At 54.3% G+C, this 20,859-nt stretch overlaps 1 protein-coding gene across 1 annotated transcript; it reads right to left on the bottom strand.

Annotated features, from left to right (window-relative positions):
* Positions 1-149: 149 nt before the first annotated feature.
* Positions 150-20,164, bottom strand: DCHS1 (dachsous cadherin-related 1). The gene is made up of 20 exons (XM_090264343.1): positions 18,278-20,164; positions 12,973-13,161; positions 12,644-12,875; positions 12,280-12,516; positions 10,916-11,941; positions 10,501-10,694; positions 10,192-10,288; positions 9,936-10,093; positions 8,877-9,741; positions 8,550-8,789; positions 8,303-8,428; positions 7,453-7,662; positions 5,602-6,480; positions 5,364-5,477; positions 4,982-5,193; positions 4,739-4,893; positions 4,438-4,568; positions 4,039-4,322; positions 3,553-3,691; positions 150-3,220 (listed from the first exon to the last, which is right to left on the bottom strand). The coding sequence occupies exons 1-20, from the start codon at positions 20,063-20,065 to the stop codon at positions 609-611; spliced, it is 9,888 nt and encodes a 3,295-aa protein (XP_090120469.1). The 5' UTR covers positions 20,066-20,164; the 3' UTR covers positions 150-608.
* Positions 20,165-20,859: the final 695 nt, after the last annotated feature.

The following is a 20,859-nucleotide window of genomic DNA, read 5'->3' as shown; positions in this document are numbered from 1 at the left end:
CAGAGAGATGGCTCCTAGTGACATCCCACCCTAGATGCGCATGTCTACCCCCACCCCCTTGTGCTTCCTGAGGTGTCCACAATGTGCCTGATGCCTTCCAATCATCCCCCTATTCCTCTGGCCCCCACAGAATTGAGCCAGACGCTGGGTACAAACTGCAGTTTATTAAGGCTCCAGAGTGAGAATTGGCACTTGGTTCTGGGCACGGGCAGGGGTATCACTGGAACCCAAAGGAGCTGGGCCCAAACAGGTTGGAGGGCCTTCCCCCTACCCCCTACCCCCCAATAAATAAAGTCTCAGCTCCATCTCAGGGTGCTGGCACAGGACAGGAAGCCCTCACTGAGGAGAACCCAGGGCTGCTGCCTCCTTCATATTTCTCCCCACCTTGGACCTGGCCACAGGTCAGTGCCCACAGGGCCTCTGTGGTGCTGGTGCTCTGATAAGGTCAGGGTGAGACACGAAACCTGCCCCCACTGGAGGAGTTTGGGATGGGGAGTTGGTCTCCTCTGCGGCCAGTCATGGTCCGAGGCTGCCCAGGACAGGCTCAGATGGGGCCTGCATTGGGGACACTGTGCGCATCCCAGGTCGGGGCCCAGCCTGGGCCACAGCTAGATGTGCAGCTCTGTGTCATCAGGTGGCTCCAGGCCGGACTCTGCGCTGAGTGCTGAGGCTGAGGGGCCCTGGGCCACCCCAAATGGTGAGACAACAGGTGAGCGAGCAGCCAGAGGAGAAAGTGAGGGTGAGAAGCTGGGGGACATGGCAGCTGAGGACAGGGAGCCTTCATGGCTGATGGGGGAGCGGTGAGAGGCTGGTGGGAAAATGGCCCGGGTTGCAGCTGTGCTGGCTGGCTTGGGGGGCACAGACTTGGCTCCTGGGTGGGCCACGGCAGTGATGAGGGGTGGTGGGTCAATACGGGGAGCTGGGGGACACGGCCGTGCTTCATCCTTGAGCCGGGCGATCTCTGTGAACACACTGGCCAGCGGCTGGAACTGAGGGCACCAGCTCAGCAGGTAGTCCCAGTTATAGCTGCCACGAAGCTCTTCCTCGCCAGCTACAATGGCCGTCAGTGCACCTGCCACACATGGCTTGCCATCTGCTGGGAAGCCATAGTCCCCGGTGGGTGCAGGGCTCAGGCCACAGCCCCCCAGGAAGGCCGTGGCAGTGGCTGGGGGGCCCTCTTCTCGGTACAGAGTGGCTCCTGCACCTGGCAGCAGCAGCCCTGCCTTTCGGCCCTTATACCAAGTGTCAGGGGCAGGCGGCTCACAGGATGTGTCACTCAGTCCATCTGCATCCTGCTGGATGCCTGAATCAGGGCCACGGGCAGCCAGAGAAGAAGCCACACTGGCCACACGGGGGAACTCATTGATCATGCGGATCTCATCATCCTCCGCAGCCTCTGCTGAGCCTCGGCCGCTTGAATGCGAAGGGTCCAGGGAGCCACCCCGGGGGTAGGGACCTCCAGCTCCTGGCCCACCATAGCTGGGGAGAGTCTGGTGATACAGGTGCTCTGAGGGTGGTGGGCTAGGTGGCTCTCGGCCAAGCTTCTGCAGGGAGCCACTGGCCAGGGGTGCTGCCTGTGACATTGGGCCAGGAGCTGCCTCCGCCTTGCGGCTACGAGCCCGCACCAGCCCGAGGACCAGGGCTGCCAGTGCAAGCACCACCACCACACCCAGGGAGGCTGCCACAGCCCCCACCAATAGCAGGTTGAGGTCAGGTGCCAGGCCCAGTGCAGTGTGGGTGATATCCACAGTCACAGGCACTGTGGCACTCCTTGAACCAGGCAGAGGCCCCCGTGCCACCACCTCCAGCCTCAGCTCCCGTGGCGCCTCACGCCGGGTCCGGCCACCCCCCCCCGAGGGGCCTGTTCCACTGCCTGGTGCCCGGCTGTCCACCCGCAGATACAGGGCACCTGTAGTCTGGTTGATACCAAAGTAGGGAGAAGAGGCGGCAAGGGAGTAGAGCACCAGGCCATCGGCACCGCCATCCTCATCCGTGGCCTGCACGTGACCCAGGCTGTGGCCACGCCGGGCACCTTCTGGCACTTGGAAGTGGAAAGCTGGAGCCAGGAATACTGGGTCATACTCATCCTCGCCAGTCACCAGCACTGACACAGTGACCGAGGCTGAGAGATTCCCAGCATCGGCAGCACCCACCAGCAGCTGGAAGCTTCCTGTGTGCTCGTAGTCAAAGGCCACTCGTGCCCGCAGCTCCCCCGTTGAGCTGTTCAGTGCGAATGCCTCACGTCCCTCAGGCCCCAGCCCGGCCTCCAACAGGCTGTAGCGAAGTCTGCCAAAAGCCCCGGCATCCCCATCAATTGCATGCAGAGTGGTCACAAGAGTGCCTGGAGGCTGGTTCTCCGCCAGGCTGGTGCTGAGCAAGCCCAGTGGGAAGGCTGGGGCGTGATCATTCACATCCTGGACCTCAATGGTCACTGGTGCCAGAGCAAAGTGTGCCCCCACAGGATCAGCAGCCTGAACTACAAGCTGATGTCGAGCCTGGGTCTCACAGTCCAAGGGGTGGGCCAGTCTCAAGGCACCCGAATTCTCATCCAGCTCAAAGAGCCCTGAGGGGTCACCTGAGCTAAGGGTAAAATGCACAAGGCCATGAGGGCCTGGGTCAGCATCAAAGGCCTCCACATGGAGCAGCTCAGCTCCAACAGGTGTGTCCTCAGATACTGCCACATGGTAGGCTGCTTGGGTGAAGATGGGTGGGTTGTCGTTGATGTCCAGCACAGTGATGGTGACCGGCACGGCTGAGCTACGAGGTGGCTGTCCCCGGTCAGCTGCAGCCACAGTTAGATTGTACTGGGTTAAGCTTTCAAAATCTAGAGGCTCGAGTAACACCAGGCATCCCAGTGCCTGGGGACCTAGTCCACTCCTCTCCCCAGTATCAGCAAGCCGGGGCTCCAGCTGGAAGACTCGGCCCCGGTTGCCACTGACAATGCTATAATCCACGGTGGCATGGGAGCGGCTTCTATCGGCATCTGTGGCCTCCAGGGTGAGCAGGGTGGAGCCAAGGGGCAGATCCTCAGTCACAGCCACACGGTAGTGTGGCAATGTGAAGCTTGGGGCATAGTCATTCTGGTCTTGCAGCTGCACATGCACTGTGGCTCGGGCTGCCCGGCCTGGCATCCCTTGATCTCGTGCTTCCAGCACTACGTCCACCACTCCTAGCCCCTCATGGCCCAAGGCTGCTGTTCCCGCTGTTGTGAACAAGGTCCCTGAGATGAGAAGGGAATGAAGAAAAACATGCATTCAGCAGAGGCTGTGGGTGAGCAGAGTAAGTGACCCTTCAAGGCCCAGGAAATGGCCTCAGAAGTCAGACTCTAGGGAATAGACTTTGTGCTGGGAGATTATGGGATGGCCTCCGGGATTCAGGGAACAATTTCTAGACATGCAGCCAGGACAGGGCTTAAATAGAGACAAAGGAGGGAAAATGTCCTCCCCGAGTTACAGATTCAGGAGTTTAGAGTTTGGGTAAGAAATTGTAGGAATGAGGTCAGAATATGGCACACAGTCAAAGATAAGGGATCAGATCCCTGGAAGGACGCACCGTTGCTGGGGTCAATACTGAAGCCTTCAGCAGGGACCGCCAGGTGGTAGGAGATGTGACCATTGGCACCTGAGTCTCGGTCAGTGGCAGAGACGGAGAGAATGGCACTGCCTGGGAGCGTGTGCTCAAGCAAAGTCACCTGGGTGTGAGCACAAATGTTTACGGCCATGCTGCCCTGCCACCCATTCAGCCTATGTTCTAGAGGTTGGTCCCATGAGGCCTATTTGGCATCTATTCCAGCTTGGATCCCATACTCCTTAGTATTTGAATTGCCCACCTTTCCCCATTTTGCGGCATGGGACAAAGAACCTGGATACAGTTCCCAGGAATTGCAAGGCTGGTTTGAGATGGACCTCCCACCCCTAAAGCTCTATCCTCAGTTCAGTTCTAAGGTCCAGCCCATCTCAGATTCTCCTAGCCTCCTTACTTCTCTCCAACATGAACAACCCTGGGTCCAGGTGTGGGGACTTCTTGGGGTACTGGTACCTGGTAGAGGCTCTGTGAGAAGACAGGTGCATTGTCATTGACATCCTCCACAAACACTGTGAGGTTGGCACGGCCCTCGTGAGGCCCATCATGCGCCAGCAGCTGCAGGTGGTAGCGGTCATGCTGCTCGAAGTCCAGGGGTCCTGTGAGGGAGACACGGCCTCCATAGCGGCCTACGCTGAAAGGATCCTGGGGTCCAGATGAGCTTAGCACATACCACAGCACCGGTCCAGAGTCCACGTCATTTCCTGTGACCTGTGCAATCTCTGAGCCCAACAGTGCATCTGCAATACATGGGGCAGATGTGTTTGGCATGGTCCAAGACAACTCTAGAGCCCCAGAATGGGGAATAGTGCTGCCCTGCCACCCTTTGTACCTCTTACTTTACCCAGCCCTCACCTTCGGATACCCGGAGCTCCCAGGGCTGGGGGATGGTGGGGCGATTGTCATTGGTGTCGATGACCATCACTGTCAGGGTAGCTGAGCCCACCAGGGCTGGACTTCCTCTGTCTGTGGCCATCAGTACCAGCCTGGATACAATCGGGGGAGCACAGTCGGGGGAGGAGTTTGGGGATAAGGAAGAACACTGGGCAGGGCTAGGGAGATTCGGGATGTGGTCTAGATTGAGGGGATTCAAGACAGGGCTTGAAGTGGGATGGACCCAGGAAAGGCTTGTGGGGTCTATACAGCCAGGGCTCACCATGTTTCTGCCCAGATCTCACGGTCCAGGATGGCTGTGGTAGTGATAGTGCCTGTGGCTGGATCTACATGGAACAATCCCCGTGCTGGCTGGGATGCAGCCAGACTATAGGAAATCTGTCCACTGGGGCCTTGATCCAGGTCATCTGCCTCCACCTGGTGAAAGTAGGAGGCTGCTGGCACAGACCTGGGCACAGACAAGTGTGAGCAGGCCTGCCCCCCATCTTCCCATCAAATCCCATACCTGCAGCAGGGGCCCATCCAAGGGCCTGGACTCAGGCAGGAAGGCCACGTAGTGGGGCTGCAGGAAGCGAGGAGCATTATCATTGGCATCTTGCAGGGTTAGGGTCAGCACAGAGAAGGCAAAGGCTCCTCCGCTCTCCGCCTGCAGCACCAGTCGCAGCCGTGGATTTGTCTCAAAGTCCAGCCCCTCTGTTGAGCGAACTGTGATAGCACCTGGAGGGAGGCAGAATGCATCATGACAGCCCTTTCCTTGCCCTGGAGCCACCCTCTGTGAGGTCTCTTATTCAAGGGTAGGCCCTCCCCCACCAGAGCCTCTTTGGGACCAAAGGGGAGCTTTCCCAGGAGTTTGTCCCTTCACAGAGCTCCCTGCTCCTGCCCCTTACCTGTGCTAGGCTGGATGGAGAATGTCCCTTTCTCATTCCCACTAAGAATGCTGTAGGTAATCAGTCCATTCGAGCCCCCTGCATGGACAGCCTTGGGAGAGGCAATGGGAGTCCCTGCAGAGAGGGTGGTATTGATTGGACTGTGAGCACTAGACTGAGGGAGTTTGGAGGTCATTTTTAGTGAGTAACCCCAGCCCATGCAGAGATATAAGGCTGCGAGACATGACTGGAGACCCACCTGGAGGTGCATTCTCACGGAGCACAGCTTCGCTACTAGCACGGGGAAAGCGAGGTCCACGTTCAGACTCCCCCTGTAGCCCAACAATGACCACACCAGTGGCAGAGCGAGCAGGACGACCCAGGTCAGTGGCCACAATGAAGAGAACACGATCCCGAGGGCCCAGGGACACAGGGGAGCGGGCCACACGGATTTCCCCAGTGTAGGAGTCCACAGTGGTGCCAGGAGGGGGTGCACCTGCCAGCCGATAGAGGATGGAGGCATTGGCACCAGCGTCACGGTCTTCAGCTCTCAGAGTGGCCAGAGCCAGGGTTGGGGTGCTGAGGCTGGGGCCTGGACGGGGCAGGCGCAGCCTCAGGGGACTGGTGGGGAAGGTGGGTGTATGGTCATTGACATCACGGACTGTGATGGTAACAGGCACCGTGGTGCTTAGGGGCCCAGCAGCTGCACCATCTACCGCACTCACAGAAAAGGCATAGCTGGGACACTGCTCTCTATCTAGGGCTGTGGCTGTGCGCAATTCCCCAGAGCTGGGCTCTAACAGGAAGGCACCTGCTGCACCTGCACCAAGGTAGTAGGTCACATGGCCATTGGCCCCAGCATCAGGGTCATGAGCCTGTAGCTGCAACAGGAGAGTCCCTGAAGGTGCATCCTCAGGCACCTCCACAGAGTAAGCAGGTACAGGAAAGGCTGGGGCATGGTCATTGGCATCCAACACTGTCACTGTCACAAGCAGAGTGGCACTGAGAGCTGGCTGGCCTCCATCCCGGGCTTCTATCCGCAGCTGGAATGCTGGTTCCACCTCCCGGTCTAGTGGTCTCATGGTGCCAAACTCCCCAGAGGCTAGATCGAGGATAAAGGCTCCTGATGGGTCTCCATCTGCAGAGAAGGGCATGCACACATAAACATACATGTATCAGCCCATGGGAGTACGGCTGATTTACAGGCAACAGCAAAGAATGAGATAGAGGGGAGGGAAGGGAGAGAAAGGAGAGGGGAAAAGAAAGAAAGAGAAAGAGACTGGGAGAAAGGCAGAGAAACACAGAAGGTAAAGAAAGATACCATAGAGCAGCTGATCTTAGAGTGTGGTCAGTAAACTCCTGGGAGTCCCCTGAGACCCTTTCAAAGGAGTACATAAGATCAAAACTATTTTTATAGCAATGCTAAGACATTACATGCTGTTTTCATTCTCATTGTGTCACAAATGTACAGTGGAGTCCATATGGTATGAGACATGTGATAACATGACTTGGATGGTTAATGGAATGTGTGCTTGTGTAGTCTTGTGTTTTCTAGAATATTCTAGGTATGAAGTTTAGAACATAAATATGTCCAGATTCATTCAGTTTTTGCTGGCTTACCTTCAGTTACACCTGCTATAATCTTGGCAACCTCATTACTGTCCAACAAATTGTTATTTGAAACTCTAACATAGTATACTACATTGGCTTGCTTTGCAATATTTTATAATCTTCACAGCTTTACTATCTAATATAGTAAATATTTACATACTTATATATTTATATTATATATTTATTATAATGCCCTATCACACTATTGTATCATATAAACAAAGATCTTCATGGATCTCAAAAATTAAGAATGTTAGTGATTCCTGAGACCAAAAAGTTTGAGAACAACTGCTCTGCAGGGAGAGACAGGAATGAAAATTAAGTTAAAAACAGAGACAAAGAAGGAGATAAAGACCTGGAGAAGCACAGGAGACCCTCAGAGACACAGATACACTCATGAAAGAAAAAGAGGAATATATAAAATGAAGGAAAAGAACATTCTGACACACTGACCGACAAGGAATAGAGCTGGGCACGTGGGTACTGGGAAGGTTCTCACCCAGGATGCGGTACTGCAACTGCCCATTAGCTCCCACATCTGGGTCAGAGGCCCGCAGCATGGTAAGGGTCTGGGGATCCTGGCCCTCAGGCACTTCCAGGGAGAGATGGGCACTCCCAAAGGTTGGGGCATGGTCATTCTCATCCTCTACAGCCACACGCACTATGACATGGGTCAACAGCGGGGGTGATCCCCTGTCCCGGGCATACACTATAAAGAAGCAAAATCAGTGAGCTCTAACCTGCCCCCGTCTCCTGGAGAAGTCCACACCACATAATGTTCATATATGTTCACCAGGTGCACACAGAAAATATAAAATCTCCATCTCTCCACACACCACAAGTGCACAGGTACCTACATGTATGAGGTCATGCACACATAAATATACAGGTGTCAGAGATGTTATTTTCTTCCCACCTCCCACGCTTGGTGAATGCAAGATGTATCTTGGATTAGTGGTAATGTGACAGAAAAGGCATTAAATGAGGTATCAAAGGTCTGGATTCAAGTTCCAGCTTTGCTACTTTCGAGCTGTGTTATCTTAAACAAGTCACTCAGGTAACTCAATCACGATATGCTCCTCTGTTAAATGCAGTGTCTGAGGGAATCCTAGACAGCATAGCTGTGACATTATGCATTTGAGAGTTTGTATGATCACACTGGTGACAGCCTAAGAAGTCAGTTCACTTTGCACTCTGCCAAACTGTTGACTCCCCAAAGTGATCCAAAAATATAACAGAAGCTGTGCTGTAGTGCATAGAAGCTTCTAGAAGGTAATTTGGTGGTTCTGCCTATGTAACACTGGTGCTGACAACACATCTCAGACTTTCGGGGTCCTGTCAGTGTGTACCTGTTAGGTTGATCTCCTCCTGCTCCTCCCGATCCAGGGCCCGAAGAGTTGTGAGAACACCCGTGTCTGGGTCCAGGGAGAAGCTTTCACCAGAGATGCCTCCATATGTCACTTGCCCATTAGCCCCTGAGAAGAGGCGGCATGAAGGGTGATTAGAGAGTAAGTATTTTTATTTTTTTGCCCTTTCTTGCCTCAGTCCATCCCTCTCTCAACTCACCCCTCCCCATTCCCCCACCCAAAATCTTACCCAGATCAGGGTCAGTTGCCCGCAAAGTTAGAAGAGATGTGCCAGGCGGGCTGTTCTCCCGCAAGATGACGTTGTACTCCTGCTGCTGGAAAGCAGGTGCCTCGTCGTTGATATCGGCGACACTGACAGTCAGGAGCTGCGTGGTTGAGCGCGGAGGCGAGCCGTGGTCGGAGGCCACCACCGTCAAAACGTGCTCAGATCGCTGTTCACGGTCCAGGGGACGCACCACGGACAGCGCTCCTAGGTGAGCAGTAGGGCAGGTTGGAAGGAAACCTTACTCCCTCCATATCACACCCTCCCTGTCCCCACCCACCGAACCCAACTCACCAGTGCTAGAGTGTAGCCGGAAGTAACCATCTCCACCAGCTGCCAGGCGATAAGTCACACGTGCGGCCTCACCCAAGTCCGGGTCCCTGGCAACCACATGCAGCGCCGCTGGCCCAGGCGGCTGATCTTCGGGGAGGCGCACACGGGAGGGCGAGGCGAAGATGGGAGCATTGTCATTCTCATCCGTGACAAAGACGCGCGCGGACACGCGCGCTGTGCGGCGGCGGCTGACATTGGCAGGCCGGTCAGTGGCTTCCACGAGCAGTAGCATAGCTGGTGTAGTCTCGCGGTCCAGGCCCCGCGGGGCGCTGAGCGCCCCTGTGCGCGCGTCCAGACGCAGCGCAGGCATAGGCGGCTCTTGGCGCAGCAGGCGGTAGCGCACGTCGCTGTTGGGGCCCGGACCGTCGGCGTCGGATGCACGGAAAGTGTACAGCACCGCTCCGGGCTCAGGATTCTCGGGCACCGCCAGAGCCAGAGGGTCTCGAACGAAGGTCGGTGCGTGCTCGTTCTCGTCTTGCACGCGCACCTGTACTCGCAGCAGTCTCGCGCTTGCGCCTCCGGGTCCCTCGGCGCGCACCGTGAGTGCGCGCCACGCCGGGCCAGCCTCGAAGTCCAGCGGCCGCGCCAGGTATAGGCGCCCCGAGGCCATGTCCAGTGCGAAGGTGCCGTCTGGATCCACACCGCCCACCAGAGTGTAGGTGAGTGGTCCCACTCCCGCCGGCTCTGGCTGCGCCACCGAGCCCAACAAGGAACCGGGCTGCAGCCCCTCGGCTGCTGTCACCGTCAGCACGACAGGCACGGGTGCCGCGGGGTCTGGCTCTGAAAGATCTGGTGGGGGCTCAGCCGAGTGAGTTGAGGGCAGTACCTATTGTGGACCGAGGTGGGAGGAAGAAATCAGGGGGACCCATGTAGAAGAGGGCCTAGGTTGGCCTGATGGGTCGTAGGAAGGGTGCTTAGAGTAGCCTGAGGATACGGGGAAAGGATCCAATGGAAGTGGAGCTACTGGAGGGTGCCCACATGGGTGGTCAAGTGGACAGACTGGAGTATCGGCAGCCATACCTGCACTAGCAGCTGGAGGCTGGAACTCCGAGGAGGGCTGCCTTGGTCATGAGCACTCAGCATCAGCACATAGTGGGGTCGCTCTGCTCGGATCAGGGGTGCTGCAGTGAGCAGCTCCCCTGAGTGAGGGTGCAGAGAGAAGAGCTCTGAGCCAGGACCTGAGGGCAGACAGTGAAAGGGTGAGGGCCTGGGTCCCAAGCTGGGCAGGTCATGAGGGTGTGCCACACCCATCAATTCCCTTCTTTCCATCCCGTACCAGTCAGCGTGTACAGGATGGTCCCATTCTCCCCCTCATCAGGATCCTTGGCCTGCAGAGTTGACACCAGCATTCCTGGAGGCACACGATCTGGTACCTGCGGGGACACACAGCTCACCTACAGTTGTCTCTTTCCTGTTCTTGAGACAACTCAGGATGGAGTTCCCCTCACCCATGTGCAGGCAGAGCCCCTTTTTTGCTCTCACACCTGTTCCAAAAAGCAGTCTGTCTTACCTACACCTACAGCTGTATAGAGAAACGCCCACTCCCTCTCACTTCTTCAGGACAGTGCTCTTACACCGCACATACCTGTACAGGGAGGCCCCCGCCAGCAGCCCCTGAAGCCTGCAGGAAGGTGGGGCTGTTGTCGTTGAGGTCCAGCACTGCAATGTGCACGGTGCCTGTGGTACTGCGGGGTGGGCTCCCCCCGTCCTGCACCTGCACCAGGAGCTGGTAGCTGCTTTGCTGCTCACGGTCCAGGGTTTGGAGTGTGGTCACTTCTCCTGGGAGTGCAGGGGAGGAATCATGTATGGGATAGCTAGGGATGCAGAGCCAGAGGCCCGTGACGGAGAAGCTGGGGTTTGGGAAGTATGGGAGGGAATCCCAGGATAAAACTCCAGGCTCAGTCCTGGTCTTCGTGACCAGGCTCTGGGGATCCTGTCTAGGCATTCATCAATCTGAGGATGAGGCTATGGGGTCTCAGAATTTGGGTGCCAGTACTCACCAGTCTGGGGATGAATGCGGAAGGCCTTGCTGTCTTCTGACACCTGTCGTAGGCTGTAGGTCAGACGTCCATTGGGTCCCGAGTCTCGGTCAGTGGCAAAGACCCGGCCTACACTGGTCCCTGGGGGCTGGTTCTCTGCCACAGCCAGGAATGTGGGCTCCTCAGACAAGCGGGGACTGTGGTCATTCTGGCTGAGGATGTTGACCCTTATGGTGGCTGTCCCTGTCTGCTGCCCCAACTCAGCTTTAGACCCAGCCACTGCCATTACCTTCAGTGTGTACAACTCCTGAGCCTCACGGTCCAATGCTGTCCGCACCCATAGCCACCCACTCTGTGGCTCTAGACCAAAAGGGTTACTTGGCCCATCTCCTGCAAGGTGGTAGGTGATGGAACCCCCATCAAGTGCTCGAGCCTGCACTTGCAGGACCTGAGTTCCAGGGGTGGTGCCTGAGGGCAGGTCCACACGGTAGATAGGGCTGTCAAAGTGGGGTGCCAGCCCACGGATCCCCAAGTCCTGTACCACCACCCGCAGTCGAAAATGGCTGGTGCGGGGTGGGGAGCCCCCATCCCGGGCCTCTAGATCCAGCTCATGCCCTGCCCCCCCTGGGGACCCCAGAGGTCCTATAAGTCGTACATGGCCCGTGGTAGAGTCCACAGTGAAGACGCCACTGCCTCCGGCAAGAAGGTTAAAGGTGACTCGACTGTTAATGCCTGAGTCGGGGTCCAGCGCTCGCAGTGTATAAATGATGGTCCCTGGGGCAGTGTTTGGTGGCAGCAACACTGTGTCTTCAGGTGCAGGGAAGGCAGGGGAGTTGTCATTCACATCATCCAGCAGCACACGCACCCGAGCTGCAGCGAAAGCCGGGGGCACTCCACTGCCTGCCCGCACCTCCAGCTCCAGCACTGGCCCCAGTAGCTCCCGGTCCAGAGGGCGAAACGTTTGTAACAGCCCCGAGGCCCCATCCAGGGAGAAGAGTCCTCGGGGATCCCCACCTGATAAGGCGAGGGTAACAGGCCCCAGGCGACCTAGGGAGGAGGAGAGAGGGGTCAGGAAAGAGACGGAGGGACACCTATTGAGTTGGTGTCAGACTCTGATACCAAGAGGGGCTACACAATGCTCACACCTGTGCCTTTCAAAGGATTAGGGACGAGGCAGGTGTTGGCAGAGAAACTGGGTGGCACTAGATGATACTCAGGTGCCTGGGGATGAAGCAGAGGAGTGCCTGCACATGCCAAAGGAGGTGTGGGGAACTGGAACCAGAGTGTTTTGTATTGGGGCTATTTGGGATACCCTGAGATGGAGCTTGAGATTTATGTTGGGGTGTGTGGGTATGATACCAAGTGGGTATAATGATAAATGATACCTGGTGGGTTGTGTGCCTGGACTATGCCCACACTGGTGCCTGGTGCCACATCCTCTGGCACAGAAAAGACATACTGTAGTTGTTCAAATATAGGTGGTATGGGGGTTCCAGGCACAATGCTGATGTTGACTCGGGCACTGGGCTCTGCCTGCAGGCCACCTCCATCCTGAGCCCCAATCTCCAGCTGCACCACAGAGTTGGCCTGTCTGGCCAAGGGCCAGGCTACTGTCAACAACCCTGGAAGGAGGGATAGGGCAGAGATGTATAAGGAAACAATAGAGTTGGAAGGGAGGCAGTATTTCATTTAGGCAGCTAGGCAGGGCGTAGGGTGGTTGATAGACTCTGGATATGGCAGGATCCTTACCTGAGTGCTCATCCAAGGCAAAGAGTGGGGGGCTATTGCCAGCCAGGATGTGGTAGGAGAGTCGCCCATGGGGCCCCTGGTCAGGGTCATGGGCACGCACCCTCAGCACGGCTGTGCCTGGTGGACTCTGGGCGCTCAGGCTGGCAGCATACTCCCGTGGATAGAACTGAGGCGGGTTGTCATTCTCGTCTGACACAAACACCTTCACATATACAATGGACTTGAGACCTCCCTGGTGAGATATGTAGCCATAAATCAGCTGTGCCTTGTCTGGCCCTGGTGAATGCCCTACCCAAACATCCCAACCTGCCCATGGTCTGCGCACTCACCCCATCCACAGCCGTCACTGTGAAGTCAAAGCTTGAGGGCCCTTGGTCGCGGTCCAAGATCTGGGTCGTGCACACGTCACCACTGTGGGCATCAATGCGGAAAGGGGGAGACCCCGAGGCCCCAAGTCCGGCACCCAAGGAATAAGAGAGGAGGCCAAATGTGCCACTGTCTGCGTCTGTGGCTGTTACCTGCGGAGAGGCTGGGGTGAGTGATGCCCCATCTTTTTGGCCAGGAAAGCCAGAGCTACGCGGCAGTTAGAAGGAGCAGGCCCTGGGCCAGCTGTGGCTCAGAGTCTCTGGATGGCAGACACACAGAGAGGTCTAGCAGGACATACAGTGAAACCCAGGCCTAGTCCAGATCTCATTATCTATGTTAGGTTCCTGTGAGCCTCTCCTCACAACCTTTTTTTCAGCTGGTCAATACATAACCTTGTTTTATGTGTGTTTCTGTTTATTTATTTATTTTTTATTAAAGAGAGGGAGAGAAACATGGATGTGAGAAAGAAACATCAGTCGGCTGACTTTTGCATGCCCCCAACTGGGGGCCTGGCCCACAACCTAGGCATGTGCCCTGACTGGGAATCGAACCAGCGACCTTTCAGTTCACAGGCCAGTGCTCCCTCCACTGAGCCACACCAGCCAGTATGTTTCTGTTTAAAGACACCTGATTTAATATATCTTTTTGCTTCATTAACCTTGAACTCATGGCTAATGGCATTACAGGGCTGGGCAAAGTAGGTTTAGAGCTGTGAGTACATGAAACACAGAATTTATTCTTGTATTATGATATTATTTATTTAACCTGCATGTCTTTTTCCAAATGAACAACTGTAAACCTACTTTTGCCTGCCCTTGTATTTTCTCCATAAGGCATATTACAGCCTTCTTGTGCTTAGGAACACTAGACAGCACTTCAACACCACACTTGGGGACCATTTTTAAACAGCAAAGTCATCAACTAAAAGCATATAAGTGCAAAAAATGTGGCACTAAATAGACTGCATAAAGGACCCTTGTTTACAGTATAATAGCTGAGACATGAAGGCAGAGCCTTGCCATGTTCAGCCTCAGCTGGGAATGTGTGCCTTGGGTGACTTAAATTTTTCATCACCCTGTGCATGTCTGAGAGTGACTGCAGAAGTTCCATGAGTATTAATTTTTGGGTTACACATACATTTTAGAAAGTTAGCAAATTCACAAATATAGAATCTGCACAGAATAAGTATCAACTATATTTATAAAGAGTGCTAAGGAACAGTGACCATAAATTCTTGGTGGATCACAGGGAGTTAATAACCATTACTAAATCCCTCCAAGCAGAGAACTGGCTGACCGATAGAATTATAAAGGCTACTGTCATAGGGCCTACTCTTTATTGAGCTTGGTCATTATAGAGTGAGATCTGATACTGGAATCTGATCACCGGAGTGATCAGGGTCTGCTCTATGGTTTTATGAATGTGGCTAATGCACCTTTAGCATCCCCTCACCTCTCACGCCCACTTTAGAGTAGGAGAGGGAGAATTGCAGGTCTATATTGCAGTCCAATATTGAGGTAATTCAGTAGGAAGGGCTCCCCCAAACTACGAAGTAAGGAAAGGCTTTCCTGGTTAATTCTTGGGCGTCTTCTTGACTGATTCAGAAAAAAGCTGAATGGACACCAATGTCAGGAGCCTCTGAACATTTCAGAGCCACATCAGAAGAAGACTACATTCTGGGAGCTCCTGAGCCCAGGACAGGGCCACCCTGGGTCCTCTATGTGTATTTGTTCATTGAGTAAACGGACTCTCTGATTGCCCTGTCTTACAACAAAAACTTCTTTCAAACTGAGTTTTATACCATCCATGCACATTAGGGTCTCCATAGTGAGTTAGCTGGTGCTGACTGCCGTAGCCTGTGACAAAGTGCTCTTTGTGGATACAAGGGCCTCAGGGTCATGATATGCTGTAAAAGGAAGCTGGAGAGTTCCCCTTTCTGGGCCAGAAAATGTTGCTCAGGGAGAAGGCTGGCCAAGGACTTCTAATGGTTGCCCAGGCCCTTGACAGAAGTGATTTGTGCCATTGTTTACCCTCCTGAGGGACACTACGACCCTGCCATGGCTGGACCCTGGAAACGGCTCCCGCTCCAACTCTTGACTATGGCTGTGGGCCCAGATATCCCAGGAGACAAACTTCCCCTGCACTAAGCCTGCGAGCTGCAGCGCAGCAGCTGTGGCACTGTCTCCAGAAGCTGATACAGACCTTTGCCCTCTGGCTCGCTGCAGGAGGAAAGCAATAAATAGTGGTCAGGAGAAGTTGTCAGGAACTGACCCCAAAAGGCGCAGGGGCCATTGACTGGAAATGACCGAGGCAGAATTGAACTTCCCAGCCTGTACAGCCCCTGCTCAGAGGTTCCGCTACAAATGCCGAGTCTCCATTTCAGCAGGCTCTCTGCCCCGCTGCACTGTCTAACCATGCCAGCACCCTCTCCCAAAAGCCATAACTAACCTCCTCTTTCCTCATGTCCCCACTGCACCCCTAGCTCTCATCAAATGCACTATTTCAAGGAGAAAATAAAGACCCTTCTCTGTGAACTCTAAAATTCTAAACAGACCACAAACTTACTCATCAGCCCCATCCTGACCTCCTTTCCAGGTGTTTCTCCCACTTAGACTTCTTGGCACTATGTTCTCCCGCCTCTCCCACTGCGCTGCCACCCCCCAGTCTTCCTTTGCCTCCCCTTCCTCTGCCTGGCCTTACCCATTTTTGTTCCCTGGAATCTCTCCTTGGCCTTTTCTCACTTTACACGCTTGCTCAGGGCCTTTTCTTCCACTTCCGTGGCTTTGACCACCATCTGTTCTTTGACCCAGATCACTCCTCTGAGCTCCAAACTTGTACATTCAGATGTCTGCTCAACATCTCCAGTTGGATGTCCCACAGGCACCTCAAATCCAACCTGTCCAAAACTAAAGTCATGATCATGCCAAACCCTCTCTAATGACTCTTCCATCCACACAGTTGCTCAAGCCAGGAATGTGTTCTCCTTTCCTCTCCCGGTATATCAATCAACCAGGGACTAAGTAAATCCTCATTATCTCTCCTACTTATCTATTTCTTTCCATCACCATTATCATTGTCCTGACCTAGGCCTGAGTTGTCTCTCCCCTGGACTGTTACAATTCCCTTTTCATAGCTGTCTGATCCTCCTGCCCTTCCTCTACACCAGGATTTCTCCATCTCAGCACAAGTGACATTTCGGACCAGACAATTCTTTGTCATGGTGCTGTCATGTACATTACAGGATCTCCAGCCTCTACCCACTAGATACCAGTAGCACCCCACCAGTTGTGACAATCAAAAAATGTCTCTGGGCATTGCCAAATGTTCCCTCCATAGGGCAAAATCACCTCCAGCTGTGAACCGCTGCTCTATACTGATTGTCAAAAGCATTTTTTGAGAAAACAAATATGATCATGTTACTCCTCTACTCAGAAAGCTTCAACGTTTCTTAAAGAAAAAGCTCAAACCTGCTGGCTTGGCTGGACTTTCCACTGTCTGTCTCCCCTGACACGGTGTAATCTCCTATTCCCACTTCACACCTTAAACTCCAGAGCCACTGAGTCACTGTAGGCCCTCAAACAAGTCAGGCTTCCCCACTCTTATGTGCATGTTGCCTCTGCTTGTTCCCCTCTCTGATCCCCTCATAAACACTTGCTTATCCTTTAAGTCTGAGCTCAAGGGTCCTTTCCTTTGGGAGGACATTCCTATTGCCTATTTGTACTTCATATGTATCCCCTTCATAGAAATTTTCTTATTGCAGTAAAACTGTTTCTTTGCACATGAATCTCCCCTCTAGAATATAAACTCTATGAAGTGTGTGTGTGTGTGTGTGTGTATGTGTGTGTGGGGGGGTGACTCATTCATTACTGTATTCTGTGTCTTTTAATACAGTGTATATTAAGTGAATCAAATATTAAGGCTTCTTTCTTTTTTAACCCTCACCTGAGGATATGTTTATTTATTCATTTTAGAATGAGAGGAAGGGAGGGATAGAGGGGGAGAGAGAGAGAGAGACAGAGAAAACCATTGAATGGCTGCCTCCCATACGTGCCGCAACAGGGACCGAACCTAGGTATGTACCCTGACCGGGAATTGAACCTTTTGGTGTATGGGATGATGCTCCAACCACCTGACCCACCCGGCCAGGGCTATTAAGACTTCTTGGAACCATTATGAACATCCCCTGGTTATTTTTACCCCTGCTTCTCTATGGTTACTAACTGAAAACTCCAGGAAACCACCTGGAGACTTGCCCTCTTGCTTCAGGCACTAGTGAGGAGGAAGTTTGGAAGTCATAGCCCATTGGTCCTGGGCCAAGAAGCACAGTAAACACATGAAAGAGTGGGTGGCAACTGGACAGCAGCAAGCAGGCAAACACCCAAAGTGTGGCCAGAAGGGAAGGAGTCAGCCAGGCCCAGGCACTGGCCTGGAAGTCTGTGCCAACAGGGAGCCCCTGAAATGATGTTCAGGGGTCTGGTGGACTTCTGAGACATAAAGATTTCAAGCACTAGTCTCCTAAGAGACCTCCAGTCTCCCCTCCTGCATCCATACTCCATGATACAGCCAAAGCAATCTTTCCAAAAGATGTATCAGGTTTCCTAGAGTCCTTCGCTGGCTCCCTGTGATTTTTCAAACAAAGTCAAAGCTTATAATCTGGTCTCTGTCTACTACCTTGTCTTATCTCCCCCTACCTCTTTCTCATCAGCACAGCTGAGGCCAACCTGAACAGTGTAGTCCCCTGAACACATCATGGTGCTCTGCAACTCTTTCTGTAGGCCTGGAGTTCCTGTTCACACACCCCGTATTATCCATTTGATGAAATCTCATTGGTTCTTCAAAGACTTGTCCTCTGGACTCCCACAGCAGCTCATGTGCCACCTGCTATAGCACTAGTTACTGGTGTGTCTCCCCCACCTATATTGGAAACTGCCTGGGAACAAGACTGTCTCCTCTCTTTGTTCCCAGGGTCCAGCACAGTGAAGGACTTAGAGTAGGTAAATTAATTCTTGATACCACAGACACTTTTTCTCTAGATCCAATCTTAATTCTCTCAACTACCAAGATTATCTGGCCCAGCTCTTGCACCTGCTGTCTCGTCTTTTCACTAACCCTCACACTCTGCACTGACTTTGGAGCTCACAGGATAGGACCAAACCCTCTGGCATAGTCACCATCAATAGATGCTTGGTTCTTGCTCTGACCTCCCCTGTGGCCCTCTGATCCACTACAACCCATAGCAGCACCTGGCTGTGTGCAGGGCTTACCCACCTGTAGAAAGCAGGTTCCAGGTTGAGTGCCCTCAGGCAGTGAGGCATTGTAGAAAGTCCTCTGGAACTGAGGCTCGTTATCATTCACATCTTGCAGGGCCACGCTAACTGTGGCAGAGGAAGCAAGAGGGGGCAAGCCGCCATCTGTGGCCACCACAATCAGCTGTGGCTGGGGTTCTAACTCATAGTCCAGCGAGGCAGTTGTGGTGATGATGCCTGAAGTGGGGTCGATGGAGAACCAGCGGGTGTGGGTACCTGGGGCCAGGCTATAGGTGACCTGACCATTGGTGCCCTGGTCCGGATCCCTGGCCATCACCCGCACCACAAAGCTGCCAGGCAGTGCAACTTCAGGCAGGGGTTCGGGTCGGTAAAGCTGGCGGTCAAAGGCAGGTGCATTGTCATTGACATCAGTGACATGCAACACAAAGGTAGCCTCAGCCCGCAGAGGGGGTGAGCCTGAGTCTGTGGCGGTAACCCGCAAGTTATAGGCATCTCGCTCCTCCCGATCCAGCTGTCGAGCCACGCACACCAGGTAGATGACGCTGTCCTGGGTGCTTAATGCAAAGTGGCCCTCTCCACCCTCCAGGGACACGTTGACATGGGCAAAGTCACCATCATCTGGGTCTGACACAGAGATGCGAGCAACCAGCTGGCCGGGTGGGGCAGCCTCGGACACTCGGGGGGAACCGTCTGCACTGAGGAAGATGACAGTCATGGAGGGCTGATTGTCATTGGCATCTCGCACGTGCACAGTCACAAAGGCTGAGCCCAGCTCTGGGTGAGCCCCACCATCCCGGGCCTGTACCACCAGCTCATGGACCCGCCGTTGCTCGAAGTCCAATGGCCGCTCCAGCCGCAGCAGCCCCGTGTGTGCGTCGATGGAGAAGGGTCCATCACCCTCACTCTGCCTCCGGTTGATCTCGTAAGTCACAGCCCCATTGGCATCAGCATCAGCATCAGATGCATATACCTGCAAAACTGGGCTGCCGGGGGCCAGGCTCTCAGACACCACAGCATGATAGCGGCTCTGATTGAAAGCTGGAGCATGGTCATTGATGTCCAGCAGTGTCACATCCAGCAGGGCCTGGGCCCTCCAGGGGGGTGAACCACCGTCATAGGCTTCCAGGTGCAGCATATAGTGTGAGCGGTTCTCTCGGTCCAGCTCCCCAGTAACCACCAACTCGGGCACTGGGGCCCCATCCGGACCTGGGCGTGTCTCCAGCCGGAAGGTCTCTCCAGCCCCATCACCAGACAGTGCATAGCCCTGGGTTCCCAGGCGGCCAGCATCTGCATCACGAGCAGGCTCCAACGGGTAGCGGGTGCCAAGAGCTGTATGCTCAGGTATCTGCAAGGCAGCACGAGCCTGCGGGAAGGCTGGAGCATGGTCATTGATGTCAGCCACTCGCACAGTAACTTCCACAGTGGCTCCATCAGGAGTGACTGCAGTGAAGCGGTAGCGATCCCGCCGCTCACGGTCCAAGACACGGGCTGTACGGACTACCCCACTGTGTTCATCAATGGCCAGGTCTGTGCCCACACCGCTGCCTTCCTGCGCGGAAATGAAGTACATGGGAGGTGCAGCCATGCCTGCTGGAAGCCCTGCACTAATGTCCCCGATAAGTGTGCCTGCTGGCTGTTCCTCATCAATCTGCAGGTCCAAGCTCCCGGCCTGACCCCAGGCACCTGACACTCTGGCCCCCAGCAGCAGTAGCAGCAGTGGGAGCAGGGGAAGGGGTCTGGGGTTCTGCATGCCAGTGCAGGAAGGCGCAGTGCCCGGCTCCTTCTGCATGACAGGCGCCGTCCAGATGTGACCTGGGCTCCAGCTCCAGGCCAGGCTCTGAGCCCAGCCTGATCTCAGGCTTTGGATCAGGTCCAACTTGGGCCCTGTCTCCAGCACAGGCTCCCTGACCTGGGAAAAAAGCAGAAGGAAAAAGGTCATGACAGGGGAGGGATCAACAGTTCAGGGAGACTGGGGTCTAGGCCTTGTGCTGCCTCACCCACCTCGGGCTCAGGAAACCTCACTTCAGGACTCCTCGGGACCCACTCCAATCTTTTCCTGGCAGGTTTCCATCCCACCCTGATCCCCCTCTCAGCAGATTGTTTTTTCCTATTATTCAGGTCTGAGTGCCCTCAGATTCCCTTCCTTCCACATCTCTAGACTTCAAAATATGGCCAGTCCTTTCTCATTTTCCTTCTCATTCAGAACTAATACTTACTTTAATAACCATGCGCTTGGGAACCTCACCAAAACTGTCTACCTTTTCTTCTCTGCTGTAGACTTCTATCAGCATTTAAATATGCCAAAGTCTCTCCATATATATGTGTTTGTGTATAATATAATATAAACTATCTTCCCTTAGCCCCATTTTCTTTTCCATTCAACAAGAGATTGAACACATACTATGTGGAGGCATGGGGGACACATCATTGAATAAAGAAAACAGTCCCTGGCTGCCTTGACTGGTGTGGCTCAGTGGGTTGGGCATCACCCCAAAAAGGGAAAGGTCACTGGTTCAATTCCCCATCAGCGCACATGCCTGGGGTACAGGTTTGGTCCCCAGATGGGGCACCTGCAAGAGGCCA

The sequence above is a fragment of the Furipterus horrens genome, unplaced genomic scaffold, assembly GCF_987537825.1.
Source record: "Furipterus horrens unplaced genomic scaffold, mFurHor1.1.pri manual_scaffold_2, whole genome shotgun sequence".
In the NCBI taxonomy this organism is placed as follows: Eukaryota; Metazoa; Chordata; class Mammalia; order Chiroptera; family Furipteridae; genus Furipterus; species Furipterus horrens.
The sequence above is the reverse complement of the archived record's forward strand: the minus strand, read 5'-3'. Positions and strand labels throughout refer to the sequence as shown.